Below are 19,109 nucleotides of genomic sequence, written 5' to 3' on the forward strand. Positions count from 1 at the left end.
TGATACCGTGGTGGTACACCATCGTCTCTTACCTGCTGCTTCATTTAATACAATAACTGCTACATTGTAATAACCTTAACATCATCTTAACAACTTTCAACCCATTTTTTTTTCTTTTGTGAAATATGATGCTTCCATAGTTTCTTATCTGCTGCTGCTTCTCCATTTAATATAATAACTAGATCATAACCATAATCTTTAATCGCACAATGACAAAATCTTAACGTCATCTTAACAACTTCCATTTCAATTTGTTTTAACGAGTACCAGTTCCCGAAACCAGTGTTTCTCAAACCTTTTCACGTCAAGGACCCCTAAACGGACACAAATTAGACCACGGACCCCCATTTGATAAGATTTTGTCCCAGGATCCCTCATCTGATGAGATTTTTTGCTTTTAGATGTTTTATACAGAAAGTATGAAACCCATGACCTAAATAGTCATACATTCTCTCATTGTGTTACTTATTGTGTCCCCGGACCCCCCACTTTGAGAACCACTGCCCTAAACCATCAATACCTAACCACCAACTCCCAGCTAAACCAAACCAACCCCCCTAACCTACAGTAAGAAATCAATAAGCCATAATAATAACAATAAGATTGACTTGCAGAGCTGCTAAGGTAAAGGACAGTCTGAGTCTGACAGTGTAAGTTGGCGGAGTGCCCCCCCCCCCCCCTCCACCTCAGGATGTCAGCAGCGTCACATCTGTCGCAGAAGCAGAAGCAGCATCAACAGCAGGAGAAACACCAGTATGAGAGCAGCTATTACCTGAGCAGCAAGTCCTCTGTTAGCCAGCACACTCACAGGAGCAGCCATGGGTAAGAGGAGGAGGGAGTGAAGCAGACCGGGGGCCAAAATACTTATCCACAATGGTTGATATTTGAAAAGAACAACAACAACAACAACAATGAGGCTCTCTTGGTGTCACCTGTCACTTCCATATTCATGATTTGCACCTCACGGAATGTGTTTGTTGTGGCCGCCATCTTGATGCCCAAACAAAGCACACAACTTTGTTTTTACAATGTAAGTCTATGGGAGGAGGACTGTTCAAACCATGGCCATGCCCTCTTCAACTGCTCTTTCATACTTTGTACTACAAACGCCATTCAAACTTTAAACCACTTTTAGTACTTTATTAATTATTCCGTTTTTTGATACCGTTTCTACTTTTTGATAAATCACAGTTTAAATTTTATATTTTTCAACCTTTATAATAGAGTACCGCAGGGATGACGACGTGCTTTTGTAGGCTTACCCAGAAGTCCCTATGCTGCTGGTTCGTATGGGGAAAAGGCAATAGGATTTTTGCATGGAAAGTTCGTTTAAATGCATGAAATAAGGTCTGTGGTTAACAAAGGTTTGTGTTCAGCAGGATAATCTTCACAAATGAGGAACACTTATGACTTTTTGAAGCGTAAATGCATTTTTTTTAAATCGCGATTTTAAGAAAACGCTTCAAAAGTCATAAAAGTGGTCCTCATTTGTGACGATTATCTTGCTGAACACAAACTTCGCTGTTTCATCAACGTTTGTTAACCACAGACCTTATTTCCTGCATTTAACTGAAATCCCCATACAAAAATCCCATTGCCTTCCCCCGCTACGAACCGGAAGTGCAGCCATGTTTTCCGGACTCATCGCTGCTGTACACTTTTGGAGCCTATGGAGCCGGCCTAGAGTGCATGATGTCACAATTCACTCTAGCAGCTGACTGCACACAGGCTGCACTTCTTATTTTTTACTAAATTCACACATTTTAAAACTGGGCAGCTCAGACACACTATGCTATATAATACATCAACCTCTTCAGCTACTTCTGCTCTCACTCACAATGTTAAAATATAAGCAAAGCGACGTCTAGTTTTTGAGCTATTGATGTTTGTTTGACACTAGCGGGCCGGGCATCAAGATGGCCGCCACAAACAAACACATTCCGTTGACGAATACCGCCTCAGAAGTGATGCAAGGTGAATGAAACCAAGCAGACCTCTTTCAAATATCCAACAGCAGAATAATGTGCTTGGCCCTGGTCTGGAGTGAAGCGTGTGGAGCAGTGGGGAGTCAGCTAAAAGCATGTATCTCCAACTGTGTTTTCATGAGTCTTGTGCTTAAAAGTACATAACAAGCGTATAACGTCTGTATGCAGTTGAAGTGCGATATTTTTTGCATCTAATCCTACTAAGGTTGATTTGTTGAGGTAGGAGAGCTGCTCTCTCTTTGCAGCTGATGATGGATTTTCATTGCTTTGACTGGTCTGGTGATTAGTGCAGAACGTGTTGTTACTCATCAAACATACCTTCAATGTGAAAACATGAAGGTATGATGATGAACATTCGTTGGACTCTTTGTTGTTGTTATACGTGCTGTTATCACTGTTTTGTTCAGTTCATTCTGCTTTGATGATTTCAGCATGTATTCTACACAGTAAATAAAGGAAATAAGAATCATTCATGTCTTAAAGATTATATATTACCCATTTTCATGAGAACATGTCATATTTTAAGCTATTGTACGTAGTCACAGAGCTGCAAAAAGTGATTGGATGTCAGATTAGGATATAATATAATACCCACATATATAATACCTACATTTGACCCAGCCTTGACTATATACAGTACCATAGCTCTGCTGCAGAGTAGAGCTGAGCGATAAATCAATATCAATATATATCGGCGATAGACAATTCATCAATACAATAAGAAAATACTTCAATATATATCGATATTTCCCTTGATAATGGAGCGTGTTACTTACGAGTGACACACAAACAGCCAATCAAAAAGACAAATCCTAAAGTTCCCACCCGAACATATTTGTTACACACCTGTAACACTCAATTTGTGTTTCTAATTGTTGTGTTAACATTAAAGCTATTACATTGATAAATAAGCTGGTTCAAAATAAAGTGGTTACATTCAAAAAGAAATCTCGTGGTCTTCATTAAAGATATAGGTCATTCAAAATGATCAATAATTATTGATATCGACTGATATGAAATATTTTATATCAATTCTTTTTTTGCTATATCGCCCAGCCCTACCGCAGAGCCGCTTGTCATCGGTACAGTGCTCAGTTGATCTTTTACGAGTGGTTATATCATCATCATCAACTCTTTATTGACAGACACATAAGGTCCAATAAGAAGACACACAAGCAAAAACACTACATTTAAAAAAATAAAGCAATCAGAACACTAAAGTAAAGCACTATACCAGTGTTTCCAAATGCACGATTGGTATTTCACACTACTGAAACTGGGTTGAGTCAGCAGCATGATAATCAAATTATGAGATACATTCAAACGACAAATAAACTTAAACGTCAGATTTCTCAGAAGAGCATGAAAAGTGCACACTCCTACTTCACAAAACAATTGACTGGCACTCGACCATCTGGGTTTTCTAAGTAGAACCCTCATACAATCATTATAAGCAACCTGCAGCTTTTTAATGCTTGTCTGCTTATATTTTACCCACAAGGGGGTAAAATATATATTATACTGTACGTGGCTGTATTATTGGTCAACAATCCCTTCATTATCATTCGGTTTTTCATTTCCTTTTCCATGGATTTGTGTGATTATGTGCTGGAGGTAACTGAGGCTTGATCAAAGTGAATATGGGTTGTGTGTGAAAGGGGGGTACTGTCCACAACCAAAGCCAGATGCCAAGCTCAACGCCGGACATAATGTCGGTCACACCGTGTCATATTGACTCACTGACATGTGTCAGCTTGTAATATGGCCAGCGTGGCTTTGTCCTCTCACTGGACTTGCTGCTGGACGCCTGATGCACTTTATAAATGGAAGCAATTTGAGCGGTCATGAGTGGCTGCCAGGCATATTTATGGACAGCAGGGCTATTTCTGTTGGCTGGATCTAGGTAGTTGCCATTTGGCCAACCTCACTTTACTGTATGGAAGTCAGGAATAGCCTATGTAAAATGCTGTACAATGACCGTCACAACAGTTTGGTAGTTGCCTGTGTTGAAGCAACTTTACCCAGTATCCTCATTTTCTACGATTCTTCTACGATTCTGCTCGTAGCGTCCCCTTCAATCCCCCCCCCCCCCCCCCTCTAATTGTTTGAATTTGCACTTCTAACGTGTTTCTGTCATAAGTTATCAATTGCAAAATATTGCACTTTGTCAGTGCTAAAACTTTTCCTTCCACAATAACTCTATTTTTACACCGCACCAAAGACTTTCTGACGGTGAGTCAGCAGTTGAAATAATAACTTCTTGACACTGCAGGAATCCTCTGTGAGGCGTTCTCTCCCCGTCTGTCTGTGACCCCGTCCCTGTGAGCGGATCTTCCCTCTGCAGTGTGGAATAGAGTTTTTCAAAGACACGTTGTGCCAGACGACTCATCTAGGCCAGACAAACAGAGACTAGAGCAGGCTTAGCAGACATTATGAATGGATGCAGAGGCTCTAAAATGAACCTTGCCACCCCGCTAAGCATCCACCGGTACCGGTTGTGACTATTTATAAAGCGAGCTGACAACAGGAAGGCAAGAGAGGCTGACAGGTACATTAGTCAGAATGTAGTATGGCTCAGACCTCCTACCTATAATGTTGGCAGAAATACATCTTCCTTTTCTGACTAACTGCACCAGGTGTCATTCTCAATGTAACAGGCAGATTTATTATAACTTTTATAACTGTACGGGCGCGCTGTGTTTCATGCCAAGTGAAGCATCTGGGTCGTTATTGTTAGATTGCAGTTTCCCATCAACCATTTTGGTCCATGTTGATCTTTTATCATCAATTGTTTTTTTTATCACCACGACAACCAAAGCGAACATGCAGAATAAAAAATCCACGACTAAAGTCATTTCAATTTCAAGCCGCATGCAGGAGTTTTCAGGTTTTACAAATAAATCTCTCCTCATAATTAGTACCAGAACTGGGTCAAATAGTAGTTGTAAGTCATTTATAGTGTTTGTTTTATGCTTAGAGCACCGGATGAGTGGAGTCGACTGCATTGGCATTTAACAAGTGTTGTTTGTTAGTCACAGAAAGGTACATTATTTATTTTATTTTATTTATTTTATTCGTGTATTTGGATGGGACAGTGCAAAATTAATGAACACAGAAACCACAGAACAGATAATAAAACCTGGAACATAGTAAAAGTGTAAAAATTGCCGGATTTAGCACGAGGGTAATTTCCATCCGTTGTCCCATAAAACATAAAACACAAAAAACATAGAGCATAAAACGTAGAACATAATAAAAACATACATAAAACATAGGTAGCAGCAGTACACTCTAAAACTACATAAAACATGAGTAGCAACAAAACACTCTAAAATACATGGCAGCAATTACACTTAAAAATACATAATAATAATACACACAAAAAGAGAATAAAAACATGCTACCTGTGGACACATGACTGGTTTGTTTTCAGCCATTTTTTAAGTCCACATTTAAAAGCGGCAAGGGTGGGGCTGTCCCTTATGGAGACGGGGAGACTATTCCATATTAGGCTGCCTTTTATTGTTAGGACATTTTGACCAAACGTGGTCATTCTGCGATGGACCTTACAATCTGGTGTCTGATCTAGTGCCGAGTCCAGTGAGTCTGTTTTTTTTGGATGAATTCCTGTAACGGAGGGGGAGCTAGTCCATGTAGGCATTTGAAGAAGAAACAGGCACTCTTTAAGACCTTGAGATTTTCAAAGCTCAGGAATTGATGTTGTTCCAGGATGTTACAGTGGTGGTATGACAAAGGTTTTCTAGCAAATGCCTTGATGGCTCTGTAATATAGCTGTTCAATAGGTTTTATGACAGTGGCACCTGCAAACGACCAGTTTGTGAAGCAGTATTCAATGTGAGAGAAAATCATGCAGTGAAGATATGTTTTAGCTGCGTCAACTGTTAAGAAAGGCTGGATTTGTCTAAAATTAATTAAGTTAAAATTAATTGTGCTTTTCATTTTTTTGATGTGTTTCTTGAAGGAAAGGTTCGAGTCCAAAATGACTCCGAGGTACTTGAAATGGGAGACCAATTCCAATTCCTCCCCCCCCCCCAGAAACACATTGGACCTTGTGATACCAACTGGTCGTTTGCTGAACATCATGCATACAGTTTTTTTTGTATTTAGCAACAGGCACGTGTTTTGCAGCCAGTGTTGGACCTCTTCCAATACATTTGTGAGTTTACAGGAAATCAGGTCGGTTGTTTTTCCCTGTACAAAAATGACCGCGTCGTCAGCGTACATCTGCACGCTGAAGTCAGGGCATATATCATTAAATTATGATTATATATAATCTGGAATTTCAGTTGCATAAAATAAACCATAAGAAGTATTTGGAAATGCTATTTGGCCCCTGGTGCTGATTCAGCTTGGAGTTTGTAATGCGAGTGATGTGAGTCTGTGTCCCTTTGCTGCTCAGCCTGAAGGCCTCTGTGAAGACAGCGAAGGGGCAGGAGGTGGTCAAACTGAGCCCACTACCCAAGACAGCCAAGCGCACCTACCTGGCCATGGACACCGACTGTGAAGAAGTCATTGGCTATGTTGTTCCTATATTTAGAGCCAAGTGAGTGAGTGGGCTGCATGTGGAAGGGATACTCTGTCGATCACTGATGCCTTTTGTGATTTCAATGACCAACAGTGACCAATACATTTTCCTGTTTGCGCTGTAAACAAAAGGGGTAGGGCTAGAGGAGGACCACTTTTATGACTTTTGAAGCATTTTCTGAAAATCGCGTGCAAATAATAATGTGATCTTCATTTGTGAAGATCATCTTGCTGAACACAAAGTTCACTGTTTCATAAACTTTTGTTAACCACAGGCATTCAGGCATTTAACCAAAATCCCCATACAAAAATCCCATTGACTTTTACAGGTAGGAACCGGAGTGTTAATATCCATCCATGTCTTCCGGACTCATGCCGTGCTCCGTTAATGTTGATCCATAATGAATGTGCAAATGTTGGATTGCTATTTAAAAATAAATGTAAAAAACAAAGCGTTCAAATATAAATGTGGACATGGCATCGACTGAAGCTTTGAAGCATTGGGCTCAGCTCTAGTTCTCACACCTTGGCGGCTCGTTGTGTTCCAGTCACGGGGCGGTGCGGGGGCTGATGGAGGCCCAGCAGGATGAGGCGGTCAGGGAGGAAGGGGTTAACTACGTGGCCATGAGGAACCTGTTTGTCCGGGAGGCCACGGAGGCCACGGAGGTCCGGGTGGAGAAGAGAACCAGGACGACGCACGTCAGGCAATCTGCTAACCGCCTGACAGTGGGCGCCACGGTAAATACTGCTCCTTGGTTGGTCTTTGTGGTAGGGACGCACGATATATTGGCAATCATATCGGTATCGGCCGGTGTCCCTCATTTTTGAATACAGTATATCGGTGTCGGTCCGATGAGCAAAATAACAGCAATGTTAATATCGTTATCGTCCAAAATTTTCATATTGAGAGGAAACAATGTGGTAAATCTATTATTTATGGGCTTTTGCAAATGTTTTGGAAATAAAGAAAGACATTACTTTTTTCAAAGTCACAGTGTTTACATGTGTTTTTCAATATGTACAAATTCAATTATCATAGAAACTTGTTTTTATAAAGATCATATCGACATCAATAAATACCGGTTATTGGCCATAACATCAATGTATCCCTACTTTGTGGGCTTGTGATGTCCAATTTCAAATAGTCTAATGTCTATAATGCAAGTGCTCAGATACTGTACTAAAACAAACAGGTATAAAGCATGCGTTAACCATGGCTTAACCCTCATGACTGTTTCACTATCATCCCTTAGTTGGAGGAGTGGTCAGAGATGCGTAAGAAGATGAACCCAGACAGCCTGACCCACGCTCCAGAGTTTATTCTCAGGCCCCGTGGACAGACTGTGTGGGAGGGCAAGAGCGTCAAGCTGCACTGCACCGTGGCCGGGTGGCCCAAACCCAGGATCACCTGGTAAGAGATGTTCCCCAAGTTCACTGGTCCTCGTCCTCCTCTGATTCACAAGAAACAGAGAGGCCGACGATGGAGAATCAGCCATTTATCCCCCCAAAGCTCTCATCATCTGCCAAGTTTCTTTTCCACACTTACAATATGAACAGCAAAGTCCTTGCTGCAATTACAGACTGTGAAGTCGACGGGCGAAATCAACCGGCTGTCTCTCTCTGTGTTGTCTTCAAGGTACAAAAACAACGTGTTGATCGATCCCAAGGCCCACCCCGAGAAGTACACAGCCGAGAGCAATTACAACATGCACTTCCTGGAGATCAAGAAGTAGGTAACCAATCAGGTTCAAAAACCAATCAGCTCTCGGAACCGTTGTCAGAATTTACCATGCAGTGTTACTGCAAAGTGTCTGTTTTACGGCGTCAATATTTATGGGCGAAAAACGCTGCAGTGCCAAAGCTCATACAGAAGGAATAATTAATCATGTCTTCATGTTTGACTTTCAGTTGTGATTTCATCGACACTGCTCAGTACTATGCGTCTGCCCTCAATGTGAAGGGAGAGGTCTCTTCCGCGGCTACTATTGTTGTCAAAAGTAGGTAACTCTCCTTTTCCCTGACTGGTTTATTGCTCCTTACTTCTCTGCAGCCCCCAGTGCTTCAGAGGTCAACCAGAGGTTTAAGATGCAGCCATTGTGTAGACTCATACATGGTTCCTGAGTTGTGACTAGCAGAGTGCATCTCTCCCGATATAGCCGTTTAATGGCCAGTAAAGCATCCAGGAGTCAAATAGCATTACAGGAGCCTGCTACGCTGCAGGAGACAGCTGAGACAGACTGCGTATTTGTCTTACTCTGCTATACTGGACTACAAACCAATTCATAAGTATGAAAAGTCATATGATAAGTGAGTTATTTTTGTGCGCACAGTGCATAATACATTTTGTACAAGTGTGCTATACACTACCAGTCAAAAGTCTGGACACACCTGATTGAATGTTCTATGTTTTTCATGATCTTAAAGCCATTTGGATCGAAAGCCTTATGCTTACCGGTAAATGCTTGAAATTAGTTTATTAGACAAAGGCAAAGGGCGGCTACTTTAAGAATCTAAAATATCAGATCGGTTTGATTTGTGTAACACTTTTATTCATCACTTCATATTTCAATTTGTGTTATTTCATTCTGAAATATGAAAAACCGTTAAAACAATCTCAATATGTGTCTCCATATGATCTCTCATGTTACCATGACAGCCAGTCACTGACTAAGATATTTCTCTGCAGGGTTCCAGGAGGGTGAGGAAGCAGACGCAGGTCCCCTTGATCTTAAACCACGTGAGTCAGACTTTTATTTCGTTCTCAAATAGAACTTCATTCTTTCTCCACAGAAATGTACATTTAAACACATATTTCTCTCTTTCATTCCTGCAGATGGTTTCTGCGTTGAGCATGGTGTTACCTTTCAGGCGGCCATCATTGACAAGTTTGAAGTGGCCTTTGGCCGTGAGGGCGAGACGCTGAGTTTGGGCTGCACTGTCATCGTTTATCCCACCATCAAGAAATACCAGCCTGATGTTGTGTGGTACAGAGACTGTAAGTGGACAAATGCAATGCCCATTCAAACTTAATGTAATTATGTGCACAGGAATCCATTGCCTGTAACCAGTTCACCATCTGCAGTGTTGGGAGGGTTACTTTTAAAATGTATTCCACTGACTACAGATTACTGACTACATGCCCTAAAATGTAATTTGTAATGTATTCCATTAGATTTCTTAAGTTAAGTAACGTATTCTAAATACTTTGAATTACTTTTGGAATACTTGAAAATTGTCTTGCTGAGCCCATTTCTCTGGGTCAATCTGAATGCATGCAAACGCGAGGGCAATGCGGTCACAACGCTCACTGATGTAATGTTGCCACCTTCTTCATCATGTTTGTAAGTAAAATGTGTTGTATTTCCATGTCAAAAGCGCATTCCTGAGAGTGTCCTGGTTGTGTGTGTCTCCTCCCACATTGCCATCCTCTTGTGCTGTGCGGCAGGAGCACTGCGCAAATTGTTACCTATTTAAAAAATCTGTTTATGAGAAATGCATGCCTCATACTGTATGTATTTTAAAGCAGGGTTTCTCAGGGACTCAAATGTGGGTCGCAGCAGGTCCGTTTTGAGTGGGTCACGGATGCCCATTGGGGGGGGGGGGGGATCCAAATATCCCCAAATATTTTAGTGACTTGTTTTAGTGAAAGAATTCAGATTCTTGAAACTTGGTGAGCATCATCACTACTTTAACATATGACATAACATATAGGCCTGTAATTCAAGATAAGTCAGCCTTTTTATTTGATTGGGTTTTCTTTTCATGTTTTTAAAAGTGCATGAAGGCATTGTGTGTTACTGCACTATTTTTTATTAAATAAATTCCAGTGATATAAGAAAAACCTGAAATAAAATGTGGGTCCTGAGGCTAGACCAGTTGAGAACCACTGAGACAGTAACTGCATTCAGAATACCGCCAATTTAAACTAACTGTAATGGAATACAGTTATATATCTGACATATTATGTGTTTTAAATACTGTATTTTAAATACATGTACTGTATCTCGTTACTTCACAACCCTGACCATAATGTAACTAATCACACCTCTTTTTCCTTTTGTGCTATCTGGTTAGCTGTGGCCTTGCAGCCGTCTAAGTGGGTGCACAGCCACTGGAGTGGGACGCGGGCCACCCTTACTCTTGCCCACCTCAACAAGGAAGATGAGGGCATGTACACCCTGCGCGTCAACACCAAGTCTGGCTTTGAGACCTACTCTGCCTACGTGTTTGTCAGAGGTAAAGCCCCTACTGGGTAGGCTGTCATCAGTTGAGGATGGCTTATTGCAAAATGAGATAGAGGGGTGTAATGGTTAACAGAAATCGCGGTTCAGTATGTTTTCGATACTGCAAAAAAGTAGAAATGTCATTGATTTAAAAAAATGTTACATTATTTTTTATTTATTTTACTTGTTTATTTTATTATTTTCACAGTTTAAAAAATATATATATTTCAATTTACGACTGTTTTTTTTTGTTTTTTTACTTTCGTCTTTTTGTCTCAATTTACCCTAGTTTATCATAATGTCCTTGTAGAAGACTTAGTGTTCAGCAGTGAAAGATTTGTTTCTGTTGGCAATGCGTATTGAACCTAAAGCCTCGGCTGGTACCTAAATGGTTCAATAGGAATACGCGTATTATTACACCCCTAATATCTAGAGACTCCTACTCTTACAAAAACATTTTGTAGCACAAAATTAAAACCCATATAAGGTATGTCATTGGTTGACAGAATAACGAATAGAACAAATTGAATCCTCCATATTTTAGAGACATGATGGATTTGTTCAGTTGCCTAATGGAAACAGAATGACGGAACTGTTTGGTTTTGGAAAAGTGGAAATTGTGCTGTATAGTGGAGAATGTGCTACCGAGCTTCAAGTCTGTGCCAAATGATACCGTTGTGTAGAGCAGAGCAACACATTACAGGTCATCAGACAGTTGGACCCGGTAGAGAGCGTGTCACAGTTGCAGTTATCCGCTGACTTCACCGCCATCTGCTGCTGCTTCTCTAAGTGGCACATCCCTCTCCCCGCGGTGTTCGCTTTCTCTTGTGGAATGTTGCTTCTATATCTGTCTCCACGTCACAAAGGCCCCCACAGAGCGTGTGCACTGTTCCAACTGAAGATCGGCAGGTTTCTGCACGAGAGGGGCGTCTCGCTCGCAATGTCCCTGAATGTGAACTCGGTGTGAAAGACCCCCGTCGCCTCACATACTGTACGGCCATTAGTTAGGTCAGAGAATGGAAACCGGGTTCTAAAGTGGGCCTGTACTGTAATAGAGATTGGCCTGATTTAGGAGCAGCACTTCTCACAAGTGTGTGCGTGTGTCCCTTGGTGCGTGTGTATGTCCTTGTGTGTGTGTGTGTGTGTCTGTGTGTGTGTGTGTGTGTGTGTGTGTGTGTGTGTGTGTGGCTATGCCAGATGCCGATGTGGAGGTGGAGGGGGTTCCCGTTGCCCCCCTAGACGTGCGCTGTCATGATGCCAACAAGGACTATGTGGTGGTTACCTGGAAGCAGCCAGCGATGGAGGGCAGCAGCGCCATCCTGGGATATTACATTGACAGGTCGTCAGCTCACTCCTCCACCATGGCTCTGCACCGTCCGTGTTGTGCATGTATTCATTTGTGTAATGTAATGTATTACATATGCATGAGGAGTAGTCAACATGCCCCATCCACAGCCACTTATAATCGGGTGCTGCTTGCTTGGTCACAGGACAAAAACAGTTGATATAAAGAAATTATCCAACTGTGCACTGTGAGGCTTCGCTGAAATATAATCACGTTTATATTTTCCATACCTCATCCCTCTTAGAATACAATAACTTGGCAATAGCCCAAATTTGACCTACACTTCCACTCCAGTAACAGCTGCATTTTCCCTCCAGGATAAATAAAATAGCTATCTTCTTAGATAAAGTATATACTTACCTGTGTGTAGTCATCAGTCAATCATTCTGTCACTGTGCAGGCACATAGCCTGAAAGCACTGCAGATCAACTACACACCTGTCAGGTTCAGGCGTGTGACGGACGTTGCTTAGATAGGAAAGTCATAAGGCAGTGGGTGGGCGTGTGTTTTCCATCGCAACTGAATTGTAATTTTGAAATGTTGCTGTTCCCAAATCTAATGTATGTGTGTGTTGGGCTGGCAGGTGTGAGGTCGGCACCCACCACTGGGCCCAGTGTAACGACGCCCCAGTCAAGTACGCCCGCTTCCCTGTCACGGGGCTGGTGGAGGGGCGCTCTTACATCTTCAGGGTGCGGGCGCTGAACAGGGCGGGCGTCAGCCGGTCCTCCCGGGTGTCTGAGCCCGTGGTGGCCATGGATCCCCACGACAGAGCCCGCCTCAGAGGTGAAACCCCCGCCCCCCCCCCCCCCCACACACACACACACACACACACACACACACACACACACACACACACACACACATCCCGCAGAGTGTTGCTGAGTCTGACACACTGCTTGCAGAGCCAACAACAGAGCTCTTCAATCTGTCTTTTTTCCACAGCTTCCACAGCTCCTTGGACCGGGATGATCAAATTCACAGAGGAGGATCCCACTGGTATGAAGACCTTTCACTCTCATCACTGATAATAGCAGCTCTCCCAAAATCATCTTGTCTGACATTTTAATCTCAGGAGGTTCAGCGTTTTATAGAGGCATGGCATTTTACCGTGACATTTCACCGACTTCCATTTTCACGGGAAACCCGGCGTAAAGGGCTTCACCTGGTTCAAATGACTTCCTCCAAATGATGAGGGCTTCCTCTTCCTCTCCAGTGGGCGTGGTCCCAGGAGAACCCAGTGAGGTCGTGGTTACCGAGGCAACTAAGAGCTACGTGGTGCTGGGCTGGAAGCCCCCTATCCAGAGAGGTCATGAAGGGGTCATGTATTACATCGAGAAGGTGAGACGAGAGGATGACTCAAATTGTGACTCTGTTGTGTCTGTCTGTCTGTGAATGCTTTGATGCTTGAACAGCATCCTCTGTTTTGCAGTTTAAATATGTGACAATATGGTGGCTCGGTGGTTGTCATCTCACTACAAGAAGGTTGTGGGTTCGAATCTCCACCCTGGGCCTTCCTGTTTGGAGTTTGCATGTTCTCCCCGTGTTTGCCTCGGTTTCCTCCAGGTGCTCCGCTTTCCTCCCACAGTCTAAAGATATGCTGTGTTTGTGTAGGATCGTAATGTAATCTAGTAGGGATTCTGGTCGATACTGATACCAATGTTTAAAATAACAATTTGGCCAATAGCTGATACCGATACCGGTATGTTTTTTTTACACCTTTTTTGACAGGGAAACAAAGAAATCTTCATTATAAACAAATAACTGACCTGTTTTAAAGTCTGTTGAGCCCTTCATCACACTATCTTTGAATGCGCACAAATTCAATCATACTGTAATGTAATTATGAAACAAAAAACAACAAATTATGTGACCCACCCAACTCATATCTAAATACCTAAATATCAAGCACTGTAATCAGTGAATGGCATATTTCTTTGCTGATGGCCGATTGGAGTCAACAAGGCATCATCGGTGATGATGTCACAATGGCACACTGTCATAAATAACTGATGATGTCACAGACAGTGATGACCATAGTGATCTCATAAATCACTGATGATGTGTCAACAGTGATGTCACTTGAGCAATTGCGATGTCATCAGTGATGTAACTTGGAAGAATGAGAATGCAGCGTACACACACACATAGTCGGTGATGGACTCTGACAGACGTGAAGGAATGTCGGTTCGAGGAGGGGATTACAACGGGCAGCTCCATGTTGCCGCCTATGCAGGAGACCTGGACACACTGAGGAGCCTGCTGCAGGAAGACCGCTTCAGAGGGCGGATCAATGAGAGCTCTGTTTACCACTACTGCACCCCTTACCCCTACGACCTCAACCCTCTGGGGTACGCAGCCTCGCAGGGTCACGCTGCCGGTGTGGACTACCTGATTACCCAGGGAGCCCAGGTAAACCTAGCTGATGACACAGGCCGCACGCCTCTCTACTTGGCTGTGGCCTTCGGTCACCTGGACTGTGTCCGGATCCTCCTGGAAGCCGGGGCCGACCCCAACAGAAGAGACGTACGACAATTCCCATACCCGGTCTACTGGGCTGTCTCTTATGGAAGGCTGGAGATACTGCAGGAACTCATCAGGTTTCCTACTGCTGTTGACATGGACATGTCAGCCTTTCTTCTCCAAGCAGCACACTACCACCACTTGGACTGCTTCCGCCTGCTGCTCCAGGCCGCTTGCGTTCTGACCCGTGACGTGGCGTCTCACCTGCTGGAGAAGATGCTGTGGTTCAGGTGTGACACCGCCTTCGTCCAGCTGCTCCTGGACCACGGCGCGGACCCGGCCCTGGTGAAGAAGCAGGCACAACTGGAGAAGTGGACGGATCCCAAGGCTCTCAGGGTCTTTCTGGAGGCCAAGAGATGTCCTCGCAGTCTGGCCCACATGTGTCGGATCCGGATCCGCCAAGCGCTGGGCACACATCGCCTGAACCAAGTCCACTCCCTACCACTAACACAAGTGATGAAAGACTTCGTGCTCTACCAAAACTGACTTGAAGGACTGTCAGTTTATTTATTTTCATTTCCTAGATTTAGTTCTTGTGACTGTTTCAGACAAATCCAGAAACAGAGATTAAATACCATCAGCAGCCAATCATCCTACTATAATTGGAGAGCTGTGTGTCCGTGTGCTCAATCAGTTCATCGTCTCCAGAGTCCCCACCCTAGAATTGAACGTGCAAAGATTCTAGCTATCTTATGTTGTGAGGTTCAGTTACCTTTGCACAGAAACAGCTGGTAGAAATACATTTTACTTTTATAACCCATTACAGAGCCTGTAAGCCTGTAATTTTACTTGAGTAAACAAGTTGAATCAGTACTTCTACTTTTACCAGTCTTTTTTACACAAGTAACTCTACTTCTACTCAAGTAAAGAATGTGTGTACTTTTCCCATCTCTGGTGTGTCTGTGCGTGTGCCTCTCTCTCTATCTCCCTCTCTCTCTATCTCTCTGAGGGGGTTTGGCTTTTGAAAACTAGAGCCAATCAAAATGTGGGACACCATCTCAATATGTGGGATATGGTAAAAGTGCACTCCCATCTGGTCACCTTAGATACAGATATACTGCCGATATATCGGCACCTCCTTCTGGATTTATCCATCGACTGTTTGCCTACCACACCTTCTGTGGTGTTTTATGGCAGTTGGCATCCTTTATGTTGCATTACCGCCTCCTTCTGGATTTATCCATCCACTGTTTCCCTACCGCACCTTCTTCTGTGGTGTTTTATGGCAGTTGGCATCCTTTATGTTGCATTACCGCCTACTTCTGGATTCATCCATCTACTATTTCCCTACATCTCTGCTCTACGCTGAAAAACTCGACCTCCCTCCCATGCAGGAGCGGAAGTCTGGACCCCACTGTTTCCCAGCCAGTCCCTCTTTTGTCCCGTAAGTGATGTCACTCAACTGGAAGTGATCTCATCAGTGATGATGTCACTTGAGCAATTGTGCATTGTGACATCACTGATGATGTCAGAGAGACAGTCGGTCTGTGTGGGAACATCCACTAAATGTGATACGGCTGGCGCGCGAGTGGGGTAAAACCGCCCATATATCTCAATGGGCTGACTCACCAAAGGACGGTGCTGCGGCTCTACACTACAGGATTGGGGATTCTAGAGCAGAACACAAGACTTCTGTTTAGATGTGCGTTACTGCGGGAGTTAAATCCCAGATTGTGTCTGCCTGGGCTGGGGCCGGGCTAGCAGCTAAATGCTAATTATGCTGTATGGAGAGAACGGGGATTTACCCCATCAGTGATGTTATAAGAGCAAGTGAGGCCGCACAGTGGTCGAGTTGCCGAGCCCTCACAGTGGGCGAGCCTAGGAATCGAGCATGTGTAGCGCGCAAGATGCCTAGTCTACTAAAATGTGTAGTATGATATGATGTATGTCCCCTCTGTTGTATGTAGATCATGTAGTATACTGTGATGATGCTATGTAAAGCCCCTTGAGACATGCTTGTGTGATAATGGGCTATAAACATCACATAACTGAACTGAACTGATTTTTATAATAACACAAATAGTTCTGATCCTCAGTTCTGATTGGCTGAGAAAATGACCAATGAGCCACACCTGCAGTTGCATAACAGTTCATTTAAATATTGATGCACTAAAAGAAAATGACTACTCACTACTATTGTTGTTTAGCAACCACTTCATTTAGCTACTGTTTATGAATCGGGGTAGTGTAGAGGTAAAAGCACTCGCCTGTGGAGACCAGGGTTCAATTCCCGACAGTGGTACTTCCGGCTTGGTCAGATGTTCCTACAGACACAATTGGCCGTGTCTGCGGGTGGAACTGGGAAGCCGGTGGTGTATGAGAGTCCTGATCACTGCACTAGCGCCTGCTCTAGTCGTTCGGGCTGCCTGTTTGGGGGTGGGAGAGGAACTGGGGGGAATTGCGTGATCCTCCCACACGCTACGTCCTGACGGTGAAACGCCTCGCTGTCAGGTGAAAAGAAGTGGCTGGCGACTACACATGTATGTGTTAGTCTACAACTCTCCCTAGATCAGCAGAGGGGGTGGAGCAACGACCTGGACAGGGAATTGGCCAAGTACAATTGGGGAGAAAGGGGAGACAAATCTGAAAAAACTTGATGAAAAAATAAAATAAAATAAAAAAGACTAGAATATGGAGACGTAGGCACCCTCGTACATTTTTTGGTAGATCTGTTTTCATAAAGCACATTTCAAAGTCTACTTTCTCATTCAAACATTCAAAAAGAACCTCTTGACATGGTATGTGCTGTCTCTGACATTTCTCTCGGTTGACCCCAGTGTATTGCAGGAACAGACAATTGGCAGAGGGTGAACACCGGTATGCCAGTCAAGTCTCCCCGCTTCGCGCTGTTTGACCTGGCAGAGGGCCAATCCTACAACTTCCGCGTGCGCTGCTGCAACTCGGCGGGCGTGGGCGAGCCCTGTGCACCCACGGGAGACGTCACTGTCGGAGACAGACTAGGTGAGCAGGCAAGCCTCGTACATCAAGTTGAGGTGTCACCGTTTTTTGAGGACGGAGTGTGTCTTCTGTCTTATCCCAAACGGTTACATTCCCTCTATGCTCACTCTAATTGCTCTGTAAAGGTCTTCACTGTTATTCTGTCTCGCTTCGCAGCCCTTCCACTTCTGTGATCATTCTAAGGGCACAGAATAAGGGCACTAAGACCCGGACCATTGCACCTCTCTCATTATTGGATGTTTTGTAATTATCTTTGGAATTTAAACTTATTTTATATAGTTGCACTCAATTTAAGGCACTCTGGATAATAGCATCAGGTGCCTATGGAGAAAAACAACACAAATGTCTTTCTTTCTTTCTTTCTTTCTTTCTTTCTTTCTTTCTTTCTTTCTTTCTTTCTTTCTTTCTTTCTTTCTTTCTTTCTTTCTTTCTGTCTTTCTTTCCCCCCCTTCCCTCTTTGTGAGCAGACCTGCCCTCGGCCCCAGGCAGTGCAGTGGTCAGCAGGAACACCGACACCTCGGTGGTGGTCTCCTGGGGGGCTTCTAAGGACGTGGTACAACTGGTGGGCTACTATATTGAATGTTGTGTAGTGGGCAGTGACGTCTGGATGCCTTGTAACAACAAGCCTGTGAAGAAGACCAGGTACGTTGCAGCTAACATACAGTACATTATTGTGTTGATACAGTTAACATACATTACTGTGTTGATACAGTTAACATACATTACTGTGTTGATACAGTTAACATACATTACTGTGTTGATACATACATTACTGTGTTGATACATATATTACTGTGTTGATACAGTTAACATACATTACTGTGTTTATAAAGTCACAAGTTTCTCAGCATTTAAAAATACTTTTGCTTGAATCCCACGGCACAGTGGTGTAGCCATTCAGACTTATGGCACTTTAGACAATGTTTTTGGTGCACCTCAACAACACAGCTAATCGTTTTCAACCACCCACCTCCCCCCAGACACTCCGCCTACCCACCCTTCGAACCACGACTCTCTACAACCTTCCGATCCCGACCTACGGCCCCTTTTCCCCAGCCCCGCCCCCTTCCTTGACCCCACTACCCACCACCCCCATCCCTCAAATACCAACTCTCTATGACCTTCCTATCCCTAGCTGCTGCCCCTTTCCATGCCCCTCCCACCACTCACATCCCCTTAGCCACTCCCCCTATACCCACCCCTCGAACCCCAACTCTCTACGACCTACTTATCCCTAGATATGGCCCCTATTCCCTAGCCCCGCCCCCTTCGTCTATGAGTGAGTGAGTGAGTGACGTGACTTTGGCATCTTCTGCCCCCGGCCTGGCCTGCTGCCAGCGCCGTGGGGAAAAGTTGCATATACCTAACCCAGAAGAATTTATCCGAGCATGCAACCATGCTTCTTTTTCATGCTTGGAACAATTACATGCAGTCAAGGAAAATGTTAAATATTTGCAAATGTGAATTCCTTTTCAATATAGGATTTCTCATTTGTAGTAGCTGACACTGCCCCTGGTGGCTGAGATCTGTTGT

The 19,109-nt window shown here is 43.7% G+C and overlaps 1 protein-coding gene across 1 annotated transcript in view; it reads left to right on the forward strand.

Annotated features, from left to right (window-relative positions):
• Positions 1-691: 691 nt before the first annotated feature.
• The window catches only part of myom1a (myomesin 1a (skelemin)), a gene marked incomplete at its 5' end in the record, with an annotated part of 33,456 nt that continues 15,038 nt past the window's right edge, over positions 692-19,109 (forward strand). Inside the window, 15 exons of the mRNA XM_083654072.1 lie at positions 692-822; positions 6,406-6,549; positions 7,079-7,268; positions 7,784-7,941; positions 8,167-8,259; positions 8,439-8,527; positions 9,217-9,267; positions 9,364-9,525; positions 10,605-10,766; positions 11,951-12,092; positions 12,682-12,881; positions 13,041-13,094; positions 13,312-13,436; positions 17,396-17,579; positions 18,044-18,218. Of these exons, the coding sequence (XP_083510198.1) occupies positions 692-822; positions 6,406-6,549; positions 7,079-7,268; positions 7,784-7,941; positions 8,167-8,259; positions 8,439-8,527; positions 9,217-9,267; positions 9,364-9,525; positions 10,605-10,766; positions 11,951-12,092; positions 12,682-12,881; positions 13,041-13,094; positions 13,312-13,436; positions 17,396-17,579; positions 18,044-18,218 (2,060 nt within the window). The remainder of the gene's footprint in view (positions 823-6,405; positions 6,550-7,078; positions 7,269-7,783; positions 7,942-8,166; positions 8,260-8,438; positions 8,528-9,216; positions 9,268-9,363; positions 9,526-10,604; positions 10,767-11,950; positions 12,093-12,681; positions 12,882-13,040; positions 13,095-13,311; positions 13,437-17,395; positions 17,580-18,043; positions 18,219-19,109) is intronic.

This window comes from Poromitra crassiceps (assembly GCF_964638095.1).
Source record: "Poromitra crassiceps genome assembly, chromosome: 17".
Classification (NCBI taxonomy): Eukaryota; Metazoa; Chordata; class Actinopteri; order Beryciformes; family Melamphaidae; genus Poromitra; species Poromitra crassiceps.